We start from the raw sequence: 15,031 nt of genomic DNA on the forward strand, positions 1-15,031 counted from the left end.
TTCCATATGTAAAGTCACGTCATCCTTCCCATCAGGGACACGGTCCTTTTCACCAAGGAAGCTGAGGCTCCAGGAGGTACGTGACTTTTCCAGTTAGGATGTGGGACAGAAGAGCTGGGATTTGATGCGCTCTCACCAGGCCTCTCCTCATGACGCCAGTCCTACGGTGAACCTCCAGATCCACAACTCGGCACCGTGGGCATGACGTGTATAAAGGCCCAGAAGCCCATCCGTTTCTACCATGTCCACATCCTGGGACTTGGAGGGACTGAGTGTTCTGAGCCTCAGTGGATTGCTCCGTGAAATGCGTCTAACACTCTGCCCCAACTCACGGACGTTCTACCCAGGATCTGTTATCGTCGTCAGGATAAAAATGTAACGACAATGTAAATTTAATGAAAGTACCTGTAGCTTATGTGATTGGTAAAATTCTTAAGGTTTGCTTTAGAGAACTTCATAAAATTCTCTCAAACTAATGGCCCTTTCAGGGGTTCATATGCACATATAAGAGGAAATTTTGAATAAAACCATAGCTTCTCCCTTGATAGCTAATAAAAAACAGGGCTAACACATGCCAAAAATGCCAAGTGTTTAATTAAAGCATTTTGAGATTTACCTACTTGGGAACAAAGATATGATTCTGCCCCTTATATCTATATCCTTTTCTTGATTTATTTTTATGGTTGTTCTTTTTTTTTTAAAATGTTTGACTTTGAGCTTTCCTAGATTTTTAAGATAAATTCTGAGCTGATGTGAATGGTCTGTATTTATTGGCTCTACTGCATATTTAGAGATTATATACTGTATGTTATTTAATTCTTACAATAGCCCTATGTGGTGGGTACTAGTTAGCTCTATTTTACCGTGAGGAACCTGAGGCTTATACAAGTCCAGTGATTTGCATAGGTTGTGCGGCCAGGACTTGAGCCAGCCTGTTTGACCCAAGCTCTTTACCATGACCGGAACGTGTAAGCAGTCTTTCTATTTTAATTGGGACTAGTTTTAAGTGGAAGAGACCATGAAGCCTAAATAAAGGATTCTGGTCTGGTTTCCTATACAGTAGAAACTACGTTGGAAGATGTGCCTTCTATGGAGAAACCCAGAACGTTTCCATTCTTCCCTTGGTGGCATATCACCTCAGAGATCCCATACCTACCTAAGACAACAGTGTTGAAGGAAACCATCTCTTTGTCTTTGCCATCATTGTAGAAGGCCAGGTGCCACAGGCCCACGTCCAGATACTGTACAAACACGGCTTCATTCTGAACCAGGGTCTGTATGCTCCGGCGTTCCCTGGGTGACTCAACCACACTCCACTTCTCCTTCCCATCCAGACGCTCCATGAAGTCATACTAGGGAAAGAAGAGAGAGAACTCCATGTGTGAAAGCAGTTACAGACCTGGTCCCATGACTAGCACTTTCCCCTCCCAGCCCATCAATTAGCTGAAAAATACTTTGGAGCGCATTTGACTATGAGCTCATCCAGTAAAAAAGAAGAGTCACAGAAGTTGTAACAATAAGTCACCATTTATTATGCTTATAATCATTGCTAATAGTTTTATTACTATAGGAACAATCCCTTTTCTGCAGTTTGAAATCCAAAAAGCTTTAAAGCCGAAACTTTTATGTTTTTTCTTGTGTGCATGAGAGAGAGAGAGAGAGAGAGAGAGAGGGAGATTATTGTTCCAGTCTTCACTAGGGTGTTATATAATACCTAGTATATGCCAAGTATAACTTTCTTGTAATTCCCAAATTCTGGATTCCAAAAATCACCTGGTTTGGCAGGAGTTTCAGATAAGGAGTGACAGACCTATGTTACTAGCTATCGTTTACTGATCATTTACCAGGGGAAGGTGGTATAGCAGATTAGTTAAGAATGAGGGTTGTATCTACTATGTTGTACACCTGAAACTAATGTAACATTGTATGTCAACTATACTTTAATTTAAAAAAAAAAAAAGGAGGAGAATGAGATTTGTGCAGCCAGACTACCTGGGAGAGAATCTGGCATTTACTAGCTTTACTTATCTGTGCCTTAGTTTCCCCATTTGCAAAACAGAAAATGATAGTACCTATGTTACAGGTTGTCGTGAAGAATAAGATAATATTGAGAACAGTGCCTGGCGCAGAGCACACACAAAATACATATTAGCTAGCTATCATCATTACCACCATCATAATTTCATTTTATTCTTGCAAAAACCCTAAAGATAAGTACTCTTTGTATCTCATTTTACAGATAAGAAAACTGAAGCTCAGAGAAGTCAAACGATTTGTCAAAAGTCACACAGCAACTAAGTGGCCAAGCAAAAACTTAGACCTAACTCTCTCAGATAAACCAGCAATTAAATGTGAAACTGTTTCAGTGGAAATTGGGCTCCTAACTAGAAGTGATCAATGAGAGACTGATTGGCCAATGAAGGCTACCAAGATGAGGGGAACAGGGTCGGGGGGAGCCAGTGTGACCCAAGAGAGCCCTGTCCTAGAGAATGGCGAAATCCTCTGGTGGGCAAGTGGGAGCCATGGATGATCCCTGAGCAGTGACTGATGCAATGAAAGGAATGTTTTGAGGAATTTATTTGCAGGCAGGATATGGCAGAGAGGAGAATGAAAAGAACCAGGAAGACCAGCTGGGCAGTGTTGCAGAAACCCAAGTATGATGTGACAGGGGTCTTGATTAGGACAGTCAATGAGGAGAGGAGACAACTTTGGAGGAATGTTTTTAAGAAAGAAGGGACACCGCTTGACCGTAGGCTGGACAGAGAGGATGAAGGAAAAGGCAGAGGACACCAATGTCTCTTACTTGTCGACAAGGAAATCGATAAGACCCCTGTAGAAATGGGCTAATCTTGTGAACTCGTTCAAAATCACTGCACAGAAAAGTCAGTTGCACTGTGACTTCCAGAGAACATTCAAAGCGCAGGTCTTTAGCAGATAAAAACCACCACTGTGGGATTAAGCTCTCTCTCACCACTTCCCCTCCATAAAAAGGATTTTATAGGTTACAGACACTGACTATAACCTCTTTCATGAACTTCATAGAATTAAACTCCAGGAATCTATTAATGTGACTTCCCCATCATCAGAATTGCCAGTTTTACCCATCTGAAACGTGATCACTGAAAACAAAGACTCTGTAATCTGAAGTGCAAAGGCTTTACCATCAGACAAAGTTGGGTTTGAATTCTGACTGCCACTTGCTATTGCTTGAAGTTGGGTCAATTGACTTTTAGCCTCTTCCTGGTTTGCATACTAGGGAATAATAATGCTCGACTTTGGGAGATGTTACAAGGATGACATGATGTAATGCTTAGGGCAGTGCCTGGAAGGTAATAACCATGTTACTAAGTACCTTGAGACTATGAGTTACTTATTTGCAAATCATAATGATCAGAGAGGAGAAGTACATGGTTCCAGTTTTTCCATCTGGGGGTGGGAGATGGTGGTTGCTTAGGAAGTGGAAATTTCCCCATCTCTCAGAAAAGGAGTATTTGTTTTTTAGCTTTCCTCTACCCCATATCCCATTGGTCACAGCTGTCTTTATGGGATAAAATAAATTACACAAAGTGATACAACAAACCAATGCTGCTTTGGAGACCTTTGTAACCAAAGCATTTGTTTCTTAGCAACCTCGTAAATGTCCAACTACCCAGACCCATGTCTACTACAAATTGCTGTCAGCCAGAGGAATGAGCCTAACTTCCTTGGTGCTGAGGTGAGAAGAATATACTTCATTTGGGGTCCAGAAAATCACCCCCATGAGGAAAAGTTTGGGGAAGGCGATTGCTTGTGTGGGGTCATTGCTCATTATTAATTTGGACATCAGTCATCTCTTGCTGAACTGGCTGGCTGGCCAAGAGCAGAAATGACTTAGGACCAGCAGCAGTGCTTGCTGTCCAACCAATCAAATGGCTCTGGGCAAAGGTATTGTCAGAGGAGAGAGAAGACATCTATTTTGGCCATTCCTCCCAACTCATTCCAAAGTAGCATGGGGGGTAGTTTTCATTAAAGGAAGACTGTGTAAGCCAGGGGCTGTCAAACAGGGCATGGGGACATGTGGGTGTGATACGATGCAGTGTCCAATGTGCCTCAATCCTGTACCCTTTATTGTGCTTTGCTTTTCTCAAACTATTTGTCACTCTCTACACTGATATAATCTGTTTTTATGTTTACTGTCAGTCTACTCAGAAGAACGTAAACTCCAGGAGGGCAGGGGTGTTGCCCGCATGGCAGAGTGGTTAAGAGGACTTCAGAGCTGGGGCCCCTACGTGGCTCAGTTGGTTAAGCATCTGTCTTCAGCTCAGGTCATGATCCCAGGGTCCTGAGATCGAGCCCCACATTGGGCTCCCTGCTCAGCGGGGAGCCTGCTGCTCCCCCTGCTTATGTGCGCATGCTCTCTCTCTCTCTCTGTCAAATAAACTAAAATCTTGGGGAAAAAAAAAAGACTTCAGAGCTGGAATCCTAGGACTGCCACTTACTTCTTGCCACACTCACAAAAGCTATTTAAGTTCTCTGTGCCTCAGTCTCCTTATCTTTAAAATGGGGACAATAATCACACCACTGTCAAAACACCATTGTAAGGATTGAGTGAATCAATTCATGTAAAGCACTTAGAATTACACTTTGTGTGTGGTGATCAAGCCCTCAAGGTGTCAGCAATCACTATCATAATTCACTGCTATCCCTCATTTATCTCAAGCAGAGTCTGGCCAGTAAATATTAAATATCAAATGAATAAAATACTAAATTCGTAAATGAATTCCATCGAAAAGAAGAAAATTGGAATATGTCCCAGGTTTTGTCTCTAATAATAATCACTTGCACTCCGTAATGTGCTTTTTTGCATGAAAGAGGAAGGGGTAGCATTACAGTCAGGGAGGCTGAATCAGGCAGCGGCCGGGGCAGAACATGCATATGATGGGCCATTATGGTGGCTGCACATTCCCATAAATCAAGATTTGAGAGCTGACTTTATAAGGCCATGATGACGTCATTTTTCCAGTTCTCAGTGGGAGGCTGTACAATGCCTGCTTGCTTCCTTTGGACTTCCCTTGTTCCTTCTTTTGTCTTCCCTTCCCATTTGATACTGTTTCTTAGTGTCCGCTGTGGTAGTGATGGCTGATCCTTGTCCACATCAGGGTCTCACTCTTTTCCAGCCACCTTGCAGCCAGGTGGGAGCACACGGTGGTGTCCAGTCCGTGGAACGTAAGCTGTGGGATGAGCTCCCCTTCTAGACCCTGCCATAAAGTATCCCGGGCAGCCCCTGCTGCTCTCCCTCCATCCCTATCCTCCCCTGGAAGGGGCCAGAGCAGGCTTAAAGCCCGTGATGGTGGGGCCACAAGACAGGAATGGCCTGGATCCTAGCATGAGCCCTTGGAGGAAGGCTGAAATTATGACATGAGCAAGAACGAACACTTACTAAACTAAGCCGCCGAAATGTTGAGGCTTCCTTGTTACTTCAGCACAACCCTCAGAGATTTCTTGACGTCATGCCTCTCTTTGCTCCCAGTTCACTGCCCAGGAGCATGGTAAGTTCCAGCATACTTTCCATGGAGTAAAGCCCCAACTATTATATGTGGGGTGTCTGTTTACCCGTTTGCCCAGGAGTGTCCTAGCTGACACCGGTTGTTCCTCCTTTCAGTCCAGAAAGTGCTTCAGTCTGGAGTATATAGTTCTCCGATTCACAGATGAACATATGATAAAAGCAGCATCACGGAGCCTTGTTTACGGCCGCGGTAACTTCGGGAAGGGCTGGAGGCGAGGAACACAAGGAGGATCAAGGAGTCTAGGAACACAAGGAGGATCAAGGAGGCTAGGAACACAAGGTGGATCAAGCCAGCCAAATGCAGAGATGGTCTTCTAGGGCGGGGAAGGCAGGAGCTCAGTAAGAAGCCGGTTTGCAGGGAGGCCATCTGGTGCAGGAGAGCCTCTGCTCTCTCGGATTCCTAGACTGCAGTCTGGCCAGCTTGCTTGGCAGCCTGGCTGACACTAGAAGGAGGCCATTTTCCAATGGCACAGGCCCTGGCCAGAGTTTCTTTTTCATGTCCCAGCACTGGGGATTGATAACTCAGGCTTACTACCAGGGACATCTGTCTCCTCTGTTCCAAGACCCCGTCGTGATCAACCCTGGACACAGGGACGCTCAGGAGACCATGCTGCGCTTGGACGGCTGAGAGGCTGCTCCACGGCACATTCTAGCTAAGCGATCTGCCGAAGCTCTGGAAGAGATTAGGAGGCACAGGACCAAACCCCAGCAGGCGATGGATGTGTGCAGGGGCTGGCTGCGGGAGGAAGTCTGTCTCTCAAGGCAGCTTGTCTCTCTTGACTCGGCAGTAAAGCCACCCAGAAGGTGATAGTGTAAGAACCCAAAATAAACGCCTCCCCCCGATCTCTCTTTTTCCTGGGCCTTTGAAAAATAACCTGTGTTGCCATGCAATGCGAGGCCTGTGCCTTGAGTCATCAGTCATACCAGAAGTGGCAGAAAATGCAACTTTTACGAGCACTTGAGAGGCAAAAAAATAAACCACAGCAAATATTTGACTGATCCAATTATAAATCTACCCCACTTCTTGGTAGAGACCAAGGAGGAATGGTAATTAAGATAACTTAGTGGGTTTGCAGGAAGAGCTGCAGGAGAGAGCAAAGGAGCCTGGGCCATCGAGCAGGGCCTGTCACTCTCCCAGAAGGGCGAGCATCCACAGGCAGGGAGCAGACAGCCAAGAGATGCTTCTGGAAGCCACACCGATACACACCTGCCAAAGAGGGCAAGGTTAAAGACAGACTCATTGCCCTTCAGGAAGATGTTATTACTGGGTCCAGGACCCTGAGAAGGGGGGAAATAACTTTATTGCCATTTGGAACGTCTGTTGCTGAGGGTCGATGTGGACGGGAAAAGCAATAAACGCTGACATTTCCCATGGATGGCCTGCCGCTCCCTCGCTCCGTGCTGGCGGCATCCCTGGCCTCCCAGCGTCGGATGTCGATTCTCCCTCAGACGGCAGGGCATGCTCAGCAGTTCCTAGGATTGCAGCGAAGCAGCATGCGTGAGTGAGGGCTGCTTGAAGCCACATTACCACAGGGTCTCTGGTCACATCCAGGGACGACTGGCAGCAGCGGGTCACTCATGGGGGCCTGTTCATCTTCTGCCTCCAGCCAGGCCCGTGGCGAAGTGCGCCCGGCTGATTCCTCATTAAAGCTCAGCACACTTTCTTTTCTCTCCTTCAAAGAGGCTGAGGGCTCAGAGGGGTGTGCAAGGATGACAGCAGCAGGGCCGTGCTCCAGCGGCGGCTGGCTTCCCTGAGCGCGGCCCCGCTGGCCTTGTTCAGGACGCCAGCTCGGTTCCGACTCCGTGTGTCCGAGTCACTGAACTAGATGCCACTAGGCCCAGCTGTGTGTGCTGCTGGGGCCACTCGTCCACCAGCTAGGAGAACGGGCCCCTAGATTCTGGATGGGACACGGCACCTGGATTTGCAGACCGTAGCAGTGCATTGTACAAGACCCCACAGGTAAGGATCAAGCAGACAGAAGGTAGAGAGGACCCAAGCACAGTTCTGAAACATAAGGAGTGGGGCAGAACGCACCTAATGGTGGGATCCCTGCCTGTCCCATCCCGTGTCCCCCTGCACAGCAGTGGGAAAAGTAATCATCAAAAATACGAAGTCTATTATTTTTCTGGGCACTTGCTCTGTGCCAGGCATGAGGGCAAGTGCTGACATATGTTATCTCTTTCCGTCTTCCCAGAAACCCTAGTTGCATCCCCATTTCTCAGGAGAGAGTAACGGCTGTGACAGAAGTAATGTAATGTACCCAGTGCCATTGACGGTAGTTGGTGGCCAAGCACAGACTTGAACTGGGATTTGCGCGAGTCTTAACAACTATGGGAGGTCGCTTCAAGTTTTCCAAGAACCCGGCTGCCTCTGCCAGCGTATCTGGTGGCCGGCCTGGTGTGTAAGTCGCCTAAAGACGCTGCTGAGCAGAGAAAGGGAAGGAAGGCAGAGCCCAGCGGTGCTAGGGCCAGACTTGGAAGCAGGCTGGGCACCTGAGGACAGGGAGATGTCCCACTGGAGTAGAAGAAAAAGGGTTCCAGGAAAGATGGGGATGACTTTGCTGGGTGTGGGCCCTCCCTGGTCTAAAAACTCCCTTTGCCTACTTCCAAACTTCTCTGTCCTTGTATTCCATCTACCTTGTTCTTCTCTGTTTCTGGAACTCACCAAACTCATCCCAGCCTCAGGGCCCTGGCACGAGGTATTCTCTCCGCCTGGCCTCCTCTTCCTCCTGATCTCCCTCCCACCTTCCTGCTGCTTGTCAATCCTGCCCTCCCTGGGAGTTCTTGGAGGGGTCTTAATGCCAGTGCTCACTAGCCCCACAGGCGCAGGACCAGCTCTGCCTTGTCCACTGCTGCAGCCCCTTGCCACACAGCACATAGTAGGTGCTCAGCTAGTGGCAGTGGAATCCAACATTACAGCCTACCTTTGGCAGAACGATGGCTCTGTCTGAAGACAGGATCTCCTTGGGAGATTGTTAACCCTTTCCTATGACATTTTTGAGAACAGGGAGAAACAGTTGAAAACTCTACGTCCTGATCTCCTATTCTCAAGACCTTCCCTCATTACCTAGTCCATCTCGCAAGGGTGACTCAGAGCTTCATGGCATGGGGCCACTTTTTCCTTTGATTTAACACACGCCTAGCTGGGCTGCATACGTGGGCGTAAACATGCAACAATGCCACACAGGGCCACAGCCGCGAAACCTCCATAGCCGCCATCCTCCTCAGTCGCCCCCTGTCTTGTAAGAGCCAGTGCTGAGGGGAAAAGCTATATCCTTGCTGGCGAGCGATGACCAAAGAAAAGCACAGCTTCTAAAAAGAGGACGATCGTTATGTCAAGCTTCAACACAGCCCACAGATCAAGGGGTATCTTCACTGTCCTCTGCTTGGAAAGATCTTTCCCTCTCTTTCCTCTTCCTTTATCTGCTTAACTTGCCTTCCAGGACTCCGCTTGTTTAGCATCTCCTCCAGGAAGCTCTCCTAAAATCCCGCACAGGTTACATCTGGTGGCCCATTTTTAGGCTCTTAAACCTCCTGTACCCAACTCTTTACTAATCATCATAGCTCACATGTAATTAGTTTATCACACCAGGGGCAAGCACAAACTCCGTAACGACGTACGGCATCAGCTCAGGAAACACACAAGAGAGGAGGGCTAGCACGAGGCACGTGGTCCACCCTCTGCCATCCCACGGAGAGCGGGACTTGGACTGGACATGGCTGGATGCGGTGCGCATTGTGCCCCAGGAGAGGGACCCCCGCCCCCTGCCACCTCACATATTTACACAACGATCGAGGGGGGAAGGGAAACACTTGACCAAGTTGGAAGACCCTGATATTTGCAAACTGGATTAGGGGCTGGAGGAGGAGCAACTAAAACTCAGTCTGTGTGCCCTCTCTGGTTTCCGCCAGAGGGCTTACCGCTCTCCCTGTAGAGACCACCGGTTGCTAAGTTACCTGTGAGCGAGCTGTAAGGGCTGTAGACCAGTCGGATTGACTGACTGATTGATCTCCACAGGGTGCTTACTATTTGCTAGGCATTACCTCATTTATACTCACAACAACCTGATGAGGTATAGTCCTCATTTCACGGATGGTGAAACTGAATCTAGAGAGACTTGGCCATAAACATTCAGCTATACAGAGGAGAGAGAAGACTCAAACCCAGAGCAAGCCAATTCCAGAGAGTCAGTTCTTGTCTTGCAACTCACGGCCCTCCCTACATCATGCTGCCATTGTCACTTAACTTGTCAGGTCCCCATCTCCTTAAAGTAGGGCCAATACCTTTCATCTCTGTATCCCCACTATAGACATCCAGTGAGCATTTGTTGAATGCATGGATGGATTGATTTCATACTTTGTCTTCCCACAAGCTCATGCCCTTATCACACTGCCTTTCGATCCAACCCTGGAGAAGGGTGGAAGGTATTGCTCTGAAGACCAAGTGAGCCACAGTATAGAGGTCAAGTTCAGTGAAACTGATGAACACCTCAAGGCTACTCCAAGAGGCACAAAACCTCTCCCACAAGGCCAGGAAAATGGAGGTCTTACCTCTCGGTGCCTTGCTGATGTGAATTCTTATTTACTGCACATTCCCATGTAATGGTCTTTAGCCAATGGCTTATCAAAAATGTCACATTTGGCTCCTCGCCCTCCCAAGATCAATAGGAGGGTCTTCTGTGGGCTGGTGGTGAAAATGAATCAAATCCCCGAAGACAGGGAGAGAACTGGGAATGTGTCCAGTCACAGAATGGCTTTCCAAGCACCAAAGAGGAACAGAATCCCAGACACCAGGCAGCTTCTCAATCTTTTACCAGGCAGCAGCGTGACCTTGGGCAAGTTACTTCGGCTCTCGGAATCTCCACTCTCCAATCCCTAAGCCAGCGATAGTAACGGCACCGACCACTGAGGGCCATTAGGAGTCGGGCCAGGCTCATGGTAAGCAATCAATGTCAGCTATTCTTATGCCTATTATTATTGTTACAAAAGCTTGACATATTGCAAATCCTTTGTGCTAGCAATTTCACTCTTAAGAATTCATCATAAGGAAATTATTAAAAAAATACATGAACATAAACCCGCAAAGATGTTTACTGTAGTAGTAGGATTCTAATGCTGAAAAAGGGAGATTGGTTCCAAAACTTTTTAATCTTTAGAATGGACTATTTGTGAAGCATTTGCAATGAGTTTATGGAAGAATATTCAGATTCAGAAAGATGTTCCCTACCTATCTTTATGCAAAGAATCAGGATAAAAACTGCATGTATGGTATAATCCTATATTTGTAAAAATGTTTGCTACATGTGAATAGAAAACTGTCTGGAAAATATACTAAAAAATGTTGTTTTCTATGTTTTCTAGCATCATCATATATTGCTTTTATAATGAGAAAAACACAAATAAAGGTTATCGTTTTAAAAAATTGAAATTTGTTTTGTATTGTTTGGGGCTTGTGTTATAGATGCTTTGAAAAGCATGGTAATAGTAGCTGCTATCATTTCTATGTGCCGGCACGGTTCCAAGCACCTTATAAGGATTACCTCATTTAAATCTCACAGCAATGCTATGAATGTGTAATATTACTGTCTCCACTTTATAGATGAGGTAATGGAGGCACAGAGAGGCTGAGTGACTTGTCCAAGGCCACACAGCTGCAAAGTACTAGAGGCTGAAGTTCAAGACCAGGCAGTCTGGACTGGTCCATACTTTTTCTGCCCATGCTTGTCTGTGTTGGGAACAGCAGCACCGGCATTCCACAGAATGTTTACTTATGCTTTATTTTTATCTGTGTACTTACATATTTTGAAAATTACACTTAAATCCCTGCACTGACTTGATATATACTATACTATCTATTATCTGAGGATATTTGGAATTAATAACAGGCCACTTAAAATGAACGCCCTTAACAAATGGGAACACGATTAGGACTTTATCTTGAAGAATGAAGCTCTAATTATGAACAAATTATTTTTATCTCAGACTTAGGAAAATTCAGGTTATAGTAGGAACCACACTCTAATTGTTCGAATGCACATTTAGTTTCCTTCCATAAACAAAAATGTGAGGGCAAACATTTCGTTGTTTCTCAGCTTCATCGATTGCAAAACACATCCTGGTCTCAGAGATGTCAAAGATGAGCACCATGTCAGCTCCGAATCGATGGAACACTCGAGAACAAGGCAGCGTCAATCGAGCTCGACTGGTGTAACACCATCAAAAGGGATATTTCTGTAAACATCCTGGACGTCTTTGTCAAATCCTAGCACCTCTCTTGATGTCATTATAACCGTCCTCTCGGAAGGGCTGATTTTGTCACCTCGTTACCTGCGTTTCCTCAGCCAGATCCAGATTTACCAAGGCTTCCCCCTGCCCTTCAAGGCAGATCTCCGGCACCCCTGTCACTGCCTTAATGAGATGCCTGTTTGCGCGTGAGTTTTACGGGTAGCCCACCAGTGACGGTGTTTACATGGCACTTTGCACAGGCTGCTCCTGGAACAGAGCGCCTTCCAGAGACCAGAAGAAAGAGGGGTCTGACTGCTCTGCTCCGGACATACCAGCCTCAAGGCTCTGAACGACATCTCCGTTCCTTCACGTGTAAACGGGGACTGTTCCTCATAGCGCCTATCTCACTGGGTCATCGCGAGGATAAAATCATTCACGGGAAATAGTCCCTGGCATGTCGAGCAACCAGCTAATGCTGACACTTACTATCGGAACTAGTGTTACACCGGGAGGGAGCTCCGAGTGGAGAACATTTTTATAAGCGATCAGATGATTAATGAATGTTTTTGTCTTATAACAACTTTTGCTTCCTTACAAAACATCCTTAACCTGAAAGGGGCTTCAATTAACATTTTAAGAGCCATTAATTTTTGTGAAGATGTGGGAATAAAGCTTTTCTTAATATCTCTGAACATAGACTTGAACTTCTGTAACTCTCATTTATTAGGAAACTTATCGATCTGCAAGCGGCTTTCTTTGAACGCACACTGGTGTGTCCTTGCTCCGATAAAGTTGTGTAAGCAGCTGCACTGGTAGATCCTGTCCCACCAAATGCCATGCAGAACAGAAGTACCAGTTTGTGCCAGAATGTGAAACCAGGAGTGCCATTTCAAATGGACACGATATATATATATGTATATATTCATATGTATCCTATAGGTCTACGTATATATCTATATGTGTGTATATGTGTGTGTGTGTGTGTGTGTGTGTGTGTGTTTTAGTGAAGACAGTTTCAAAGCTAACTTTAAGTTTAGGGTGCAGCCTCTCTATTTCTGTATTTAAGGCAAGGGATGGAAGTCGTTAGATTTCTTAAGTGATTTAGCCTTGAAACAATTATTTCCTATTGCTCCTCTTTCAAGCTTGTGGATCAATTTAATTGAAGAGTAGTCAGAGCCCGTAAAGGAAAGGATTAAAGAAAATACTGCTGTGATTTGCAACTTACGTATATATATTCATTGTGATTTTTCTCAAAATGGTGCAAACAAAACAAAGTATATAAATAAATTGAATCTTGAGCATGATATAAGATTATAGTCACCATCTATAGCCTCCTAATGCTTCTTTTACTCAAAATAGATTCAAGCTTGTCACAAATGCACTTTTCTTAAAGAGAGAGGCATTACAAAAATTAAGAAAAGTATAAAGAATATGGTGACGAATATCCATATCTGAACCACTCAAATGAATAAATGTTAACATTTTGTCGTATTTATTTCCAATCTTCGTGCGTGTGTGCTGGAGATGGGGAGGGAGTGCACTTTACTGTTAATATTTTATTATGGGTAACAGCAAGTGCATTTCTGAACCTAATTCTCAGTCCTGTTCTCCTTACCTGAACCGAGAGGCGATCCCCCCATGAGTTAGTCTCTCTCCCTGTGTCTCTATCTGTGTAGCTGTATATAGAGTTTTTTCTATTACACATACAGTAAACATACATATTCCAAGATTAACATTATAATAAATATAGATTTGAACTATACACTATAGTTATGCTAATAAAATCGTTGCTTTTATCCATTTTATTTTTGGGGTTCTACATAAGATCTCACTTGAAGATAAAGGTCTTTGCCTAGAAAATTTGCAAACTCCTGAATTACAGAGCCTCTGAGAGTCTGCTCAGTCTAAATACATGATGTGGTACTTGCTATCCTCTCTTCCTCCTCCCTGTCTTCCCAGTTTCTGTTTTTTTCTCCCTGAGTTCCACATTCTCAAGTGTTACCCGTCCTGAAAAACACCCACAGTGTCCTCCCATGCATCCCCTCCACACCAGCTCTCTTGTAAAACTCAAGCAGCCCTGGGATTTCTCCCTAGCTCTGCTTGGTGGCTGCCCAGGAGGGCACCCGTTCATTTAAGTGGCAGCTTCGGGTCCTGTTAGGATACACCAAATAATCACAAGGGGCCTCCTGAGAAACACCTTTCCAAAAGCACTTTAAGTACAATACAGAACACACCAAGTCTCTCTTGGTTTCACAAAATTTTTCTCCATACCTCAAATTCTTTGGGAAAGGAAAGGTCTGAAAAACATGCCTATAAAAATATGTCTCCCTCCAAAATGAAGTTAAATCGTTTTGTGACGTGCTATGCAAGCTGACAGTCATACCCTGATATTCCCTCTGCACGAAGCTCACAGCTCCACAGGAAGGGGTGATGTCGGGGGAGAGCCCATCTGACCAGTCAGCGGGGAGAGAAGCACGGTGCTCAGAGCACTCAATATCCCCCTCTCCCTGGGACCTAGCCCATCCCACCTCTGATTGCAACTGTGTGCCATTTACATACTTGGGCAAGAGAGAATGGGACAAAGAAAAGTGAGAGTTTATTTTCAAAGAAGGCTCTGAATTGGAAAGGGATAAACCCAAGGGGGCAAAAGCTAACATCACTAATCGCCATCTATAAATTTGCTTTAAAAAATGTCATTTAGGGGAATTCTGCTGATGAAGACAAATAGGAATGTGTGCTCAGCTCATTTTATCTTGGTCCACACATGCTCCACCTCCCGGATTCGAGAGCGTTTCCTATGATCCTGGAGCAATCCGTGGTCTCTTAAATAGTTCCCTATTGTTTGATGTGCCTGGTGGCTAGTTTCACTTCCCAGCCCACAGACACATCTCAGCGTAAAGCCCCGGGGGTCGACGGCGTCTGCTTCTAGCTTAGTGCCATGCGATCCCTAGCATCTCCCTCTAAGAACCCGCTGGAGCTGCAAGCCCACCCTCTGCGTCCAAGTTGCCTCTGGAAGTCACCGGGCTCCTGGCTCCATCAGTCTGAGTGATGAAATAGGCATTTTTAATATTTGCTAAACAGGACTGTGGAGAAGGTGAGGCTCAGCAGGGCTCCCAAGCGGTAAGAGCATCTTGTTGTCTCGGGTTAATCATGTACCTCATTTGCCGATTATTGACTTGTTCTCACAAAGGATTTTACTTGGCTTGACATAGCAGTAGCAATCAGTGATGAACTGTCAAGCAAACTTGCTCACCGCCTTAA

General features: G+C 45.6%; 1 protein-coding gene across 2 annotated transcripts in view; it reads right to left on the reverse strand.

Annotated features, from left to right (window-relative positions):
* The window catches only part of TENM2 (teneurin transmembrane protein 2), a 905,304-nt gene that overhangs the window by 175,527 nt on the left and 714,746 nt on the right, over positions 1-15,031 (reverse strand). For both annotated transcript variants that reach the window (XM_040630317.1, XM_040630318.1), the window contains one exon: positions 1,157-1,352. In XM_040630317.1, coding sequence (XP_040486251.1) covers positions 1,157-1,352 — 196 coding nt within the window. The remainder of the gene's footprint in view (positions 1-1,156; positions 1,353-15,031) is intronic.

Source organism: Ursus maritimus, unplaced genomic scaffold, assembly GCF_017311325.1.
Source record: "Ursus maritimus isolate PB19 unplaced genomic scaffold, ASM1731132v1 scaffold_15, whole genome shotgun sequence".
Classification (NCBI taxonomy): domain Eukaryota; kingdom Metazoa; phylum Chordata; class Mammalia; order Carnivora; family Ursidae; genus Ursus; species Ursus maritimus.